At 40.6% G+C, this 14,363-nt stretch overlaps 1 protein-coding gene across 2 annotated transcripts in view; it reads left to right on the top strand.

Annotated features, from left to right (window-relative positions):
• xirp2a (xin actin binding repeat containing 2a) overlaps positions 1 to 14,363 on the top strand; it is a 63,102-nt gene that overhangs the window by 27,849 nt on the left and 20,890 nt on the right. Inside the window, exons 1-2 of one of the 2 annotated variants that reach the window (XM_023965344.2) lie at positions 5,031 to 5,257; positions 9,813 to 9,970. In XM_023965344.2, coding sequence (XP_023821112.1) covers positions 9,917 to 9,970 — 54 coding nt within the window. In that variant the 5' untranslated portion in view covers positions 5,031 to 5,257; positions 9,813 to 9,916. Of the gene's footprint in view, positions 1 to 5,030; positions 5,258 to 9,812; positions 9,971 to 14,363 lie in introns of those variants that run through there. The other variant, XM_023965335.2, reaches the window with a different exon arrangement.

The raw sequence follows: 14,363 nt of genomic DNA, 5'->3' as shown, positions 1-14,363 counted from the left end.
ATGAATGTAGCCGTCAGGGGTCGTTCAGGCGGATTGCTGGCCAGCAGCAGGTCTGATTGTCTCCACATCAAGTGTCACCAGCCGCCAGCCTCCTGGGGGTACATAAGTTGTCCATAGACTGTCCGAGCTACACTGCACTGCAACCACGGCCTTACCCGACAACTTCTTCTTCTTCGCCCGTCTTGTGTGTGTTGCTCTTTTTCTATGAGTAGTGCATCAAGCACAATGTTATGTCTTCTTCGTATTCTTCCCAGGATCAAGCGTAATTCGTCAATACGCAGGTGTCGGCGTCACTGTGATGCTATCAACGCCAGGATGAGCTTCGTGCAGCACCAATGCCGTCTCCCCATTTACATGCAGGTCCCACCTTGGCTTGGATTGGATATTGCCGGGCCCTCAGCCCACATCAACAGCTCTTTTCGAGTGCCCACGCTGCTACCGCACAATTTCTAACAGTCAGACGATGGCAGTGGGATGACAGGACGGGGCCAATGGAGTGGCAATCTGAAATCGTACAATCGGACGGTTTTGGGGACCTTGGACAGCCTCCAATCAATCAATTGCTTCCTCTCTGCCACCCGCCTGTCACTAGACAGCCACCATGCAAGCTTAAAAAATGCCTGGGTGCCCACTCACCGATGTAAAAAAAAAATCGTCCGGTCACAAATTGTATCTTTTTCGCAAAACCTCCACAAGCGACTGCCGCCTCCCGATAACAAGAAGCCGCTTCGCCACCTGCCGATTTTACTGAAAAACCTGACATGAGACTGTAGTTTTAAATACAAACATAGCCAAAATGCTACTTTTACTTTGCAAACAGCAGCAAGTTCATCACTTCAAGCCAAAAATACAACCATTTAACAATTTAAGCAATCATTTGAGAAATGTTGTTTTAAAAAAATGGGATCAAGGCTAGTATCGCTCTGGTCTACGACAACAAACGGCCTCGTGAGAACAAAGAAAAGGATATTGGAATACCACAATTGGTGAAACAAATGATCTCCACAGGCAATTTTGACTATATTCTGATTATGTTATTGCTAAATTGAACCCAAAAGAATACAAAAATGATCAAACAGGGTCAGCATTAGTGTAAATGGGTTATAGCAGTTTTCTACCTTTGTAGAAGGCCCACACACACGCACATACACCCACAGTCAAGCAAACAAACACACTGATGGCTTTCCAGCATCATGCTATCCTATAATACAAATGATGCTAACATGGGGTGGGTGTGGTGCAGAGGTAGAGCGGTCAACCTCTTACCTGGAGATCGCTTGTTCAGTTCCCGCCTTGCCCGCCCATTTGTGGAAGTGTCTTTGGGTAGGACACTAAACTCCTGATGGTTACAGGTTGGCTCCAGTGAATGCCTGTCCAAAGATTATTTTGAAAAATGTGCTAGAGAGGACAAGATTGAGATAAAGATGAGAAAATGCACCAATTCGTTTCAGGTAACTGTATTGGATGATCAACAAATGTCATTCGTTTCTTGCTTTTTCTGCCTTTTCAAAATCAATCAATGAACAGTTTGTCTTTTGAGACACTTTAGACGTGCGAGTGCATATCCTGCAGGGAAATTAGGAACCCCTGCTCAGGTTTTGTGATCTTTTGTGGACTCAATTGGGAATAAAAGTTCTTGCAAGCTGTTGCTACCCAGTTAGTCACTACACTTTGAGTGAAACGGCGTCGTTTTAGCCGTACTTCTCCCATTTTGGTAACAAGCATTAACAGAATGGATGCTGCAGGTAGAAATCAGACACAAAATGTTGCCATGGTCACTGTGTAGACAGTGTCTGGTGGGGCTAATTGGACTCACTGGGGAGTTTAGTACTGAAACCGTGAAGTTGGAAAACGCTCATCTCTGGTAATAATGTGTTCTCATTAACAAAAAATAAAAAGGAATGTGTTTTTTTTTTGCCAATGATTTATAATTACGTTTGTTGACTTAACATTCTTATTTTAATGAATTAAAAACAGACTTTTACTGCCTCGCTTCCACTTGCTGGTTTTCTTGAAGGATTTTTACTTTTTTCTACTGCCTATCTGTAAGAGCCTGTGTATTTTAATAGACATATGTAGGATTCTTTGACAAAATCTCATTAAAAAAAAAGCCCTTTTCTGCAAAACAAAAGTCAGTTGCCAAGCTGGTAGAGTTTTATATTTTTATCCCTTTCGTCAAGTAATTTTCTAGGTCAAATGCAGAAAGGGTTTAGTGTTCTTCAGCTAAATTTTTAATCTTAAAAATAGTTTTGAGCTGGCGTCTTTGTACGAGCAAAGATAATCAATTACTTTCGATTAGCGCAGCCTCATCCAATCTAGACGGGGATAATCACTGTTAGAACAGCAAAAAAAAAAAATCTCTATTGGAGACTTGGTTTAACGAATTAAAGCGGCAACTTTTCTGCAGTTCTTGAATATCTGAGTTCCTCGTTTGACTGCAAGCTTAGGAAAATCTGCAAAGTGAGTCTGAACTTCAGTTTGAGGATATTCACAGGCTTTCTTCATTTGGTATTCTTTAAGAGTATGTTTATTTTCCATTTCAGGAGCAGGAAATCCATGTGCAATTGCAGTGGGATTATCAGCAGAGTGCAGCTTCTCCACAAGCCTGATAACCCCAGCTTTTTTCCCCCCGTCGATGTGCCGCCACGGGTCCCTCAAAGGGGTGGGCTCCTGCAAAGCACCTTCTGCTTGTGAGACTGGCAAACAGTCAGGGCCACAATTCATTAACACCAGAGAATAGAAATGGAGTTATTTGTGTGGGGTGTCGCAGGCTAGATGTTGGTGGCGACAGGAGAAATATGTGTTGAAGTGGACTGAAACAAAGGCAGAGGGGTTAATCAGACCCCAGAGAAAGGACCTCTGCAATCGCCTAAAGCAATCTGTACCCCAGCATAAAGAGAAACAGAAAGAACAGCTATAAGAGATGATTTTGATGGTTAACACTTTTTTCTTTGTGCTCCGTCCTTTTGGGGTTTTTTGAACTGCAGCCTCTGCTTTGAGCAGCCTCCCATTGTGTTCACCACAAAGCCTGTTGGTGAGTCGGAGGAGCTCTCTTTGAAAAGCCGCTGAGACATCACGGACGGAGATGGTTTAAAGAGGGAGCAGAGGTTTTACCTTTTCAGAAAAAGAAACTTTCATTTTGTCAAATCATTCAGCACTTTAAAAAATACTTAAGGCTGAGTAGTTTATGCAAGCACTGTTGACCCCGAAAAAGGGTTCTCCCACTACAGTCACACACTTGCACAGTTCTTTTGTGCAACACCTCTCCGACCGTACAGATTTCTGCCGTCTCCATGGCAACGTTTAGCATTTCTTTGTACAGTATGCCCTCATCTGCATTCCATTAGAAAAACTTTGTTTTGCTTTGCCGACAAGAAGTGAAACTTCAATTCTAAGCCTGGAGTTCATGGTGGTTTGTACTGGAAGCCTCCTGATATCTACAAGTGTTATCTTCCATACGACCAATCCATCCATGTTTTAAACCTGTTTGTTCCAGTACAGGGTTATGGGGTTGCTGGAGCCTATCCCTGCTGCTTTCTAGTGAAAGCGGGGTACATCTCACACACACATTCATGCCTAAGGGGCAATTAACCAATGAACCTACAGATATCTCCACACAAAAGGTCACCAGGTGACCGCTACACCACTGTGCAGCCCCTTTGGAAAAACTTTGGAAGTCTCAAGGCTGCAGGAGCTGCTGTACATGTGACTCATTCGAGTCGTCCAGTTGGAAGTTGATCGCCATTTGCTGCGGCGCTAAAGTCCTTAACCGCTGCTAATTTACACAAAGATGATCAAGTAGACAGGAAGTCTTTGAAGTGAAGGAAAGCCAAATCCATTTAGTCCCAAAAGATCTTGCTTGATTTTCAAAATAAAAGACAAAGTGCATGTTTCCCATGTGAACTTGCAATCTTTTAGGTTTTGCCAAACAGATAGCACTCGGAGCTACTGTGCGTTTGCGACTCGCCTGGTTGAGAATGGAGGAAAAGTTCTCTGCAAATGCAAACTACGTGTTTGGGCCCTTAACCCTTTAACGCCTGAGCTTTTGCTCTAGTGCTAACATTCTTTGAATTGCCCTTCAACCATTCGTGCAATCAACATTATTCCAACGGATTCTGAAACTTTTTACCGCAGGGACGTTTTTACACGATCAATCCAAAACAGCCGATTCTGATGAGTAAAGAAGCAGCTTTGTGTCAATATGTTTTGCAGTGTTGCATGGCGGCGCTTACTTACTTAGAGTTTAATTGATTAAATGGTCAAAGAGTTACAGTAGTTCAAAGGGCGTGTATCATTTTGCCGTCACCAGCGACATCTCCTGTGTTAAAGGGTTAAGAATCCTAACAAAAAAACCTTTGGTTTAGATTTATTGAACAACCTTTTCACATAAAGTTGAATTACTATTTAGTATTAGCATTGCATTAAAAGGTTCTCTGATCGGTAATACCAATAAAGTAACTAAAATAATTTCATTAATCAGATTGGAGTTTTTCATGAACACACTATACTAGATATGGTATAAATGAAATGGTACAAGGTGACTTGATAAAGGTCATTGTCAAGGTAGAGTTAATACAAATTGATTCAATTGCATCCGAATAATGACCAATCAGTTGAACTTTTTTCTTTTCTTACTTATATTCGTTGCTTTCTTTGTATAGCGAGACAGCCTTGGTTGCAAATCTGCACTTTAATTAACCTAATCTAATTTCATGAAACAGTGTTCTGTCTCTTTAAATATTTATTCACTTTGATTGGCTTGAATCCCTTCCCTTAAACTGGTCAGTCCCTGTCTATAGGCATTGAGCTCAATGTGTGCTCAGTCATGAAATACCATGATATTTAGGCTACTAACAAGAAGTGACTGCAAAATGCCAAAAACGTCCCCGTTCCCTTCTGTGTAAAGACGGTGTGTTTGTGTCTCATCTACTTGACTGGGTCCATAAGACCGCTATGACTTAAGCTTCAAGGAATGCAGGGTACCTCTATGCTTGACACTAAAAAAAGCCGAGCCACCTCCGTTTACCCTCCTCCCCAAAGTCCGTCCTCCCCTTTTTTTATGAAGGGGGCTTCTAAAATAAAGTCAGCTGTCACCGGATGACGGGGCCCCACTGTGCTGGAGCTGGACTCCAAGCCTCACCGTCTGTCCAGGACTCGGAATCCGGGCGACTTCACCCGTTTCATTGATTCCTCAGGTCCTTTCCTGCTTCACCGGATTCTATTATTGTTTTGACTTAAAGGGCAAACTATTCGGAAGGTAAGCACAAATTGACTGTCAGCTCTTTTACAGAGACGGTGGAAGACAAATTCCAAGTGGTCGATGGGAGTTTAGTTGATAACGATGTCGGTGCATGTGCTCTGGCAGCACGACAGATAAAGTGGAACGATGGCGTTCAGCTGACTCGGGCTTTTTACCGATTCAGTCGAGATGTTACAGAGCGCCACCGCCATCCCACAAGGATTTGCGCCTCGTCATAAAACATGCATGGGCCCTTCCTGTTTTCTTTCCACCACCAGAAGCGGCAGCCTGATCTGGAAGATTCTGAGGGCGAAGCAAATCGAAGACAAAGTGCTTAGCTTTGCACAAGGAAGCACTCCAGGGCAATCTACTCTGCTTGTAAAGAAGTTATTTTGATAGATTTGACAGCTTAATTATTGTGCCTGTTTTACTTTGTCGGTGTGGAAGAAATCACCCACCACGGCTGACATTTCAATTAGTGTAGGTCGCTGTGGCTCTCCTGTCAAACCTCGCCAGGCGGAAGCTTTGGTATGTAAGTACTAAACAGAAAATTGGGTGGCTGGAGGCTCCTGCGGCAAAACCAGGGCTGGAGAAGGAGGTGACGCCTCTGTGATTAAAGGACGGCCTCTGTCCGTCACGAATTTACGATGTCGGAATTTCTTCTCTCGAACCCTGAAATTACTCCATTATTTTTTTTATTTAATCCCTCCCCTCCTCCTCCTCCTCCTCCTCCCCAACCTCGCGAACCCTCTACTCGGGCCAGCCGAGCCGGCCCACAGCTCCGCTCAATATAGCCGCTGAGTCGTTCAGACTGCCAGCAGAGTGGCCTCCCCCGCTGACTTATTCTGCCCTCTTCCACTTCTATTAGCCGGTGTCATCATTTGTGCAGCAGCTGTGGCATTGAAAGGGTATAAACCTCTCAGAGAAGAGGAAAATAATAGCCAGTGTGGAGGTAAATACTCCCCAGAAAAGCTGTGGAGAAGGTGGATGTCGTACCCCCCAAACTGCAGAAACTCCGTCCTTATTATCCTGGAGCATCTCCAGCGTTAAGGAAGTGTTTCAGAGTTATCACTCCCGCTAATTAAACATCCGTTGGAGCCAGGATTAAATAATGGCACCGCTGGGAAATTTCCTGTCCCGCACATCCAGTCTAGACGCCTCCAGCAGATGAAGCTCCCTGTTACGGGGGAACATGACGCTGCAGACGGTTTATAAAAAGGCCTGGTTTATTTTTTTCCTCTGGTCAGCCTTCCACTCCCCCGGCTCCATGCCTGCTTACCTCACCTTCATGCTATGGCAGCTTTGCATGTGACCCATCTCTCAGAAAAGGAATCCAGAGAGCTGTTGTCATTGCGCTCAGGTGTCAGGACCGCTGTCCCTTCCACAGGTCCAGGACCATGACGTTAACGTTTATCTGGAATGACAAATGAGGGAATTATCCCTCTGTCATCAGGCCAGTATTATGATAGCCTCGAGTTTAGGATTTCATGCTCATATTTATAGGTCGCAGCGGATGCTGCTGTCTCTGACGGCCTCTTTCCTCCCAGCGATGGTTATTGCTTACACTAGCGTGCTGGGCGTAGCAGAAAACTAAAAGTAGCGGGGTGATACAATACGTTTGTCGCATGGCATTCAAGTTAAAGCTCAGTCACACCAGTAAGTGACAAAACGGCATTCTTTCATGTGTTGTTTCAGGTTGTGTAGCTGATGATTAACTGCCGTTTGGTTAATAAGTAATCGAGGCGCCAGCGATGAATCTAAAGTTAGAAAACCTTTAAGCTCAGCTGCTGCTGCAAGATAAGACTACAGTTCTTTTTTGTACCAGGACTTCTACCTTGCTGCGGATTTTGCAAATCTTATTTTAACCCAACAAAACCTGGTCATAGGGAATATTAAGTCTGTTCTTTTTCTGATTACCGGTACAGAAATTCGAAAATTCAGTGGAAAATTTGTGCTTTTATGAAAAAATTGATATATCATAGAAAAATGATGCATTCCATTGCCCAAGAGGCCAAAACATTTTGCAAAGTTAATCAAATGTAACAAAAGATGAATAGACAAACCCTGGAATGTTTAAAATGTTTTTTTTTTAAAACTAAAAGCCTCAAATTTGGAATGACAAACTGACTAAAGTTGACATTTCACTGAAAAAAAAAAACCAAGAAGGCCACAAAGGATAGCAAGCAATGAAGTCATGACAACAGACTTTAATTATTACAGTGTTCCCTCGCTATATCGCGGTTATTAGCCTTTCGCAGTCTTGAAGTTTCATCGTTTTTTCACCGTACAATTTGTCATGCTTTTATTTTTTCATTTTTTTATTACAGGACACTGTGTTCTGCGTCCCGATTGGCTGTTGACCTTGTCAATCAAAGTCCTCCATGCCGTGTCGACATTTGTCTTTGATTGCCCAGCACCTATTTTGACGTATTTTTTCATTTAAAAAAATAGGTATAAACTTTGAACGTTTAAACAAAAGAGAAAAGAGTAAAAAAGTCCATGTTTGTCTGAGAAAAGTGTGTAGTGAGGTTATGAGCCTTAAAAGATCTGTAATCATACTTCACATATTTTATCTATTGTGAGCCCACACATACATATATATACATGTATAAGTCCATATTTTACAAAATACACAAAATTGACTCATCAATTCCTAAAAAGCTACAATTACACTTTAAATCCATGTGGTTTATTAGCCTTTGTGCTTTCCTATGGGGTCCAGATGACCCGATCCTTACATTGACGTATTCTCCCTACCATGACAAAGGTGGATAAAGGATTTCATGTAATCCATGGAAACTAATGAAGATCACAAATCATTGAAGAAAAAAGGTTCAGAGCACTGTCTAGTGGGTCTAGATGACCCAACTCCACATGTTAAAGTGCCTAGGATCAGGGAATCATTTCCGAAACTTAAACAACAAAATCAAATCAAATAAAAAAAAAAACTCAAAAAAAAAAAAAGGGCAAGAATCTTACAGTCAACAATTTTAATGTTTTTAGCTTTTCTTCTGTTTCATTTTAGAGTCAATAAGGTAAATTTACTTAACGTATGAAGCTCTAAAGTCCCCAATTGAAATATTTCACTCCAATTGGTCACATTCCAAGCAGGCAGAGATGAGTTAACACAGAACTTTCTAGAGAGACAGGTCAGACAAAACAAATATTCGTTAAAAAGAGATCAAGACATCAGGTTTACTGGTTTCCTCTCCTGTCTTTCTTCGTCTCGCTTCACACGCTCAAAGTTCTCGAGTCTCCCTGTTTTTGGCCTTTCAAACGCCCAGTCAGGGTTGAATTTCTCTTGGATGGCTTGTTGTTTTTGACAGCGGGCCAAAAAGCTGATGCCCAATTTGCGGTCTTAGTGGGTTTAAAAATGGTCACCAGTGCCGCCCTGTTCCTCTATATATAGTTTTACTGTAGCTTTAGTTGGCGTCCAGTTACTCTCTGACGACTTCAGTGTGATTTCAACTCTTGTTAAGGCCGTTGGTAGTATTCCGCTAAATAAAATAAAATAAAAACACGTTTCTCAAAAAACGATGTTGATGTAAAGTTTACGTATCCTTTTCTAGCTGTTCCAAGTGATTAGGAGAAAAAAAGTGTCTTTAATTGGGACTAGTTGTTTCTCTTTGAGTATCCAAACTGAGCCTTAAATACTGTCTACCGCAGATATAAATGCCGTTAAAAATTAGTGCCACTTTCTCCCTTTTGACGAGACTGAAATGATCCACAGATATCCTCCAAATGGACACTAAAGAACAGGAGCTTCTTTCTTTACAGCCAAGCATCGACTCCGTGTAATTTATGAAGCACTAAATCCGGCCAGTTTACTACGACGGCTCCAAGGGGACCTTCATCTGATCCCAGTGCTTTTAAGATGCAGCAGCAACATCAACTAGGACTCATAAATGTATTTTCTCTGAAACCCAACATACAGCAGATCACATGCGTGTGGAGAAAAAAAAAAAACACGCAAGCAGCGTCGAGGCCTCGGAAATGTCAAAAGGATGACGGCGAGAGCGTACAGTGAAGAGGAACGGTTGCTATTTAAGGTCCTCCTGCAACCTACGGTGTTGTTACCCGGAGAGGGAAAAACACGCCAGGAGCTAAGCGGTCCGGCGTGGGTGTGTGTGGAGCTTCAAAAGAGCCTTTTTTGTTGCCTAATGATGCTTTGTAGCACAAAGAAGTCAAATGTAAAAACCCATGGTGTTCGGTAATTGGTCGTCCACAGGGATATGCAGAACAATGAGGGGAGAACCTGGAGCGGTTCTCCCAGATTGATGGGTTTTTCGTGTTGGAATTCGAGTTTGCCTCTAGCTTTTTCTTGGAAAAATATGTGCAGTATCAGATTTTTTCCTCCTAAAACTCAGATTCAAAGCAGAAAAGAAACCTTTTTCATATGAGTTAAGACTGTTTTGTATGTAAGCTGTTCTGATCTAATCGGCCCCCGGTACCAAAAAGCCTCTCCTAAGCTCAATTACTAAAATGGCAGGCATCCTTCACCAAAAGGAGTGAATGAGTTGGTGAATCAGTGAACGCCAATCTTCCTTAAACTCCCCTCTCTTTGTGTGCGAAGCTGCAGGCAGCAGAAGCAGATCCAGGTCAGGACATCCTGAGGAGAAGGCCGCAGGCGGTGAGGACCAGGAGGCCGAGCAGGTGTCGGTGAAGGAGAGACTGGCCATGTATCAGGCTGCCGTGTCCAGCAAAGAAAGCAGCGCGTCCTCCTCCGCTGTGGTGAGACTTAAACTCACAGAGAGATGGGGGGGGGGGGGTGCAGAGGTCGTTCAGACCAGATCATCACCAAAAAAAGCTGGATTTCACTGCATGACACTTGTCCAAAAATGTCTTCATAAAGACACAAATGATGAGGAGAGATAAGGTTTATTTATTTAGAACAGCTCCACAAAAGCATTGGTAAACACGTCTCCATGTCCGGGTTCATGAGATCATTTTTCTTTTTAAAAAAATGTCCTGAATAAAGTTCCGGAGGACAGTCAGACTCTCCTCCATGTTGGTTTTGCACTCCACCTGCTGTTCTGGTTCGCCAAAGCTCCGATACGGAACTCTAACAGCGCCTGACAGTAAAAAATGCAGCGCAGGACCTCTCACCACATCTTTACGTTGACATAACATTAAAATGGACGTTTGATGTGAATGTGGAATAAGAGAGAGTAAAAGAACAACACACTTATTAGTTCATGCGTCTATATTGAGCAAAAATGTCTGGAGATTTCAATCAAAATTCTTCTACTTTTGTTCTGATTGTATTATTGATCAATTTCTATTTTTTGGGGATTAAAAACCTCATACCATCGTGATCTGAAAAGCTCTTGATCTCACACACATTCAAGTGGGATTTTTATTTTCAACGGCAATTGTAAAGATTTTCATGTTTCGCCAGTTGTTTTTTGGGATTATAAATAGAATTTTAAAACAGACATCAATTTAAACTGATCTTCTGTGGACAGTTGGTAACAAGATACATTATAGTTTTAGCTCACCAGCCTGACAAACTAGGAATGGGATGTTAAAATCGCCTGAATGTGTCTGTTTTAATTCAGAAATTTTGAAGACAATTGGAAATCTGTCAAATAAACAAAAACTTTTAAATAGTCACAAGGTGCTAAAAAAAATGCTTACATTTAATTTGAGGCGTTTCATTTAAATTATGGGGAAATATCTTTGCATTTTTTGGTTAAAATGATTACAAAAAAAAACAAAGAAATTTCCTTAAAGGCACATATGAAGCTGTTTGTGTTGCCTGGATTTTGTGGAGTCTCCCAAATGCTTCCAAACTGTTCCAAACTATTTCAGGGAATCGCGATGCACTTTTGCAACATGCGTGTGAACATCAACCAAACTTTTGTCTAATATTTTTATGGCTTAAACAGCGTTTATGAAAAGGAGTTGGTAAAAAAAGCAAAAAAACAATTCCAAGCATTTTCTCCTAAATTCATCTCAAACATCTCCAAAGCCGATTCGGAGCAAAAACTCTAAAATAGGAGATAAATAACATCCAGACCTAATATCCTTTTTCTTTTTTAAAGAAATTAAAAATATTTGGTTTTTATGCACATTTTAGAGTATAATGTGGTGTGAGATAGGTTCATACTTTGGGAAATGAAACATGCATATAGTCCTGTTTTATTGTTTTTCATTCACATTAGATGTATTGTATCAAAAATAAAACAGCAGGCTTTGTGACAGAAACTAAAAACATTTAATAAATAAACTGAAATATGACAAAATGTTGGAGCAAACAGATCAAAAAGGTAACAGCAGATGACATGAACAGCAGTCACTGAAATAGACTGAAGGTGATTGACACAAATGAAAACAGCTGTGGATGATCAACGCGAACCTGGAGTGATTGACAGAAACACAACTCAAAACATCACCAAAAAAATAAAAATAAATCAACAACTGAAGAACCAAACTAAAGCACAAAATCCTTACAAAAAGCTCCCCTTCAAATAGTTTTATGATTCTTGTTAGATTCAAAATAGTAAATTAAATTAGTGTTTTTTGATATTTTAAAATATTGTCTGATTGCATAGACTAAAAGTTGTTAATTTTACTATAAATAAAAGCTATTTTTGTACAAATAAAAAATGGTGGATAAAAAAATAAATAAATCCCCCTTACATCCTTTTTTTTGCAAACATTTAAATATATATGTGAAATTTAAATAAAAACAGGTCGTCAATATCTCCCAAAAATGCTAAAACTGTGAATAAAATCAAAATGTGATGTATTTCAAAGATGGAACAAACAAATAGACTGAATAAAAATGTTTTTTTGTCAAGAAACAATGCAACTTAAAAATTAGTAGATAACCAGAAGCCAGTTTTTTTTAACCCCCCAAAAGATCCTACTTGGTGTAATTCTTATACTTGATTTAAAAAAAGGAAAACTCAAAAATGAGTCTTCCAGAGTAAGGACGGCAGTAAAGCACTGAAAAAATCAGCAGCTTTCACAGCTGCTGACTGAAAGATCCTCTCGACTTTCCTTGGGTGATTGTTGACGAGGCAGAGCGGCAACCTCTGCAACCTCCGTTGATCCTTAGTCACGCCTCATGTGCTGTCTGCTGACAGCAGCACATGGGTCGCCTGTTCCCCAGCTTAGTGAAAGCGAGACTACCTCCCCCGCTAAACCTTATCTCCTTCACCTTTTGCTTTCTCTAGGTTTAAAAATGTCCTAATATTGCTATATTTAGGAATATACCTCATACGTGTCGACAATCTGCTTGAAAATTGACTATAAGACGTCAAAAAATGATGAAAAATCAAAGTTATGCGTGTATTGTGTTTATCAAAAATCATTTCAGGGTACAGATAAAGCATCAAAGCGGGCTTTCAATGAATGTTTCCAACAATTAGAGTGTAAAGATGCTTTTTATTTTATGCAGATTTCATCTACAGCCCAGAATTAAAGCGTCATGGCTGTTTGACTTTATCTAGAGTGTCTTTTGGAAAAGTATTCACTTCATCTTGATACTTTTTCCCTTATATGGGTTGGGTTTGACCCAGTTCTGAAAATTAGAATGTGAAATTCCACCTTAAACACTGGCAGAGAACTCCTGTATGTGAGATGTAGGAGATTCTTGTTTTTCAGTTTTTATTTTGGTTGTACAAAACCAACGCAACTGAGAGCGTCCATACAATTGTATGTTTATGAAATTGAGAATAAACATTTCCCAACTAAAGCACATCTGGATTATATTTTTGATGAAGAAGGAGACAGAGCAGCAAGAGCCAGTTTTTCAAGAGGAAGATATCTTTTGGACGATGAGACGGGTGATGAGGTCATCGAAGTGGATGGCCAGCTGCTGCCAATGTCATCAATTTTAGCCGTGACAAGAATCAGTGATGCTTAGAAAGCTCTACGGCGAACAAAGTTGCTTCATAAGGGTGGATGGATGGATTCTTGACAGGACAAGCCATAAGGAAAATAAAGTCCATGGTGACGTGTGCAAAGACGTTGGTTTTTTAAATGTCCTTGCTTGAGTTTGGAGATTTTGCGACGCGCCCCCCTAGCTGTTTAACCCCTTTAACCCCAGAGCTGTCACCGGCGACAACTAAATAACACGCCCTCTTTGATTGACATAACTCTACTATCGTTCACACGATCGCCTTCAGTCTCCGTGGCTGAATCGTCTGGTTTACATCGATTGCACAAGCACAGCACAGTGTTGTGTGTCAGCACAGAATCTGCAAGAATTATTTTTAATTGCATAAGCAGTTGAAGCGTTACGGTAGTCAAAAGTTCAGTGTTTTGGATTATAACTTTCATCTGTTTGTAGTGTAGTTTTATGGTTTTATCATTGAAGTAAATGTCAGTACTGACCTGCTAGTATTAACACCAATAAAAAGAGAAAATAGGTTTGACAAAATTGCTAAAAAATTACAACAATTGCTGTATAATTCAGTACTGAAATTGAAAGGCAGCAAAAAGGATTAGAATTGGAACACAATATTTTCATGGAGAAGTACATGTACAAGTACATTAAAGATGATACTAGAGGAATGCTGCCTTGAACTCAAACAGGACTAAGCTCACCTCTCTATGACTTTAACCCTTTAAATCCAAGGCTTTAGCTCCAGCGTTGACGTTTTTGGGACAACCGTAACTCTCCTATCTCTTACGCAGTTAACATAATTCTGAAGTGAAGACAAGCAGATTTGTAGTAGTGAAGTGCTTATGGAATCAATGTACTTAATTCAGCCGATACCGACGTGGAGAAAAGCGGTTTTGTCGCTTTTCTCCACGTCGGTATCGGCTAATTTTTGTAGATTGTGTCGGAGAGTTCCGGTAAGTCAAAGAGTGTGTTTTATTTAGGTGTTATAGTTCTTTGTTCTTCCTGTCTCTTAGGTTGGTTGATCAGTTGCTCCGAATTGTGGCAAACACAAACTCAAAATTAGCTTCTGTCTGATTTCAGGTCTATTCTTGAAACCATGTCGTTAAATTTTGTCATAATACGTAGTCAATTAGCATTTTCGTCTATATAATTTTAACATAAAATGCCTACTTGAATTTTATTCTGTTATATTTACGTATTCGTAATATATTATATTTTATTTTTTTTACATTTTTATTTTAACACGTGGGCATTGTGCTACTCCATTTA

The sequence above is a fragment of the Oryzias latipes genome, chromosome 2 (genome assembly GCF_053564925.1).
Source record: "Oryzias latipes strain Hd-rR chromosome 2, Olatipes_Hd-rR_3.1".
Lineage (NCBI taxonomy): Eukaryota > Metazoa > Chordata > Actinopteri > Beloniformes > Adrianichthyidae > Oryzias > Oryzias latipes.
This window is presented reverse-complemented; position numbering and strand designations above follow the sequence as displayed.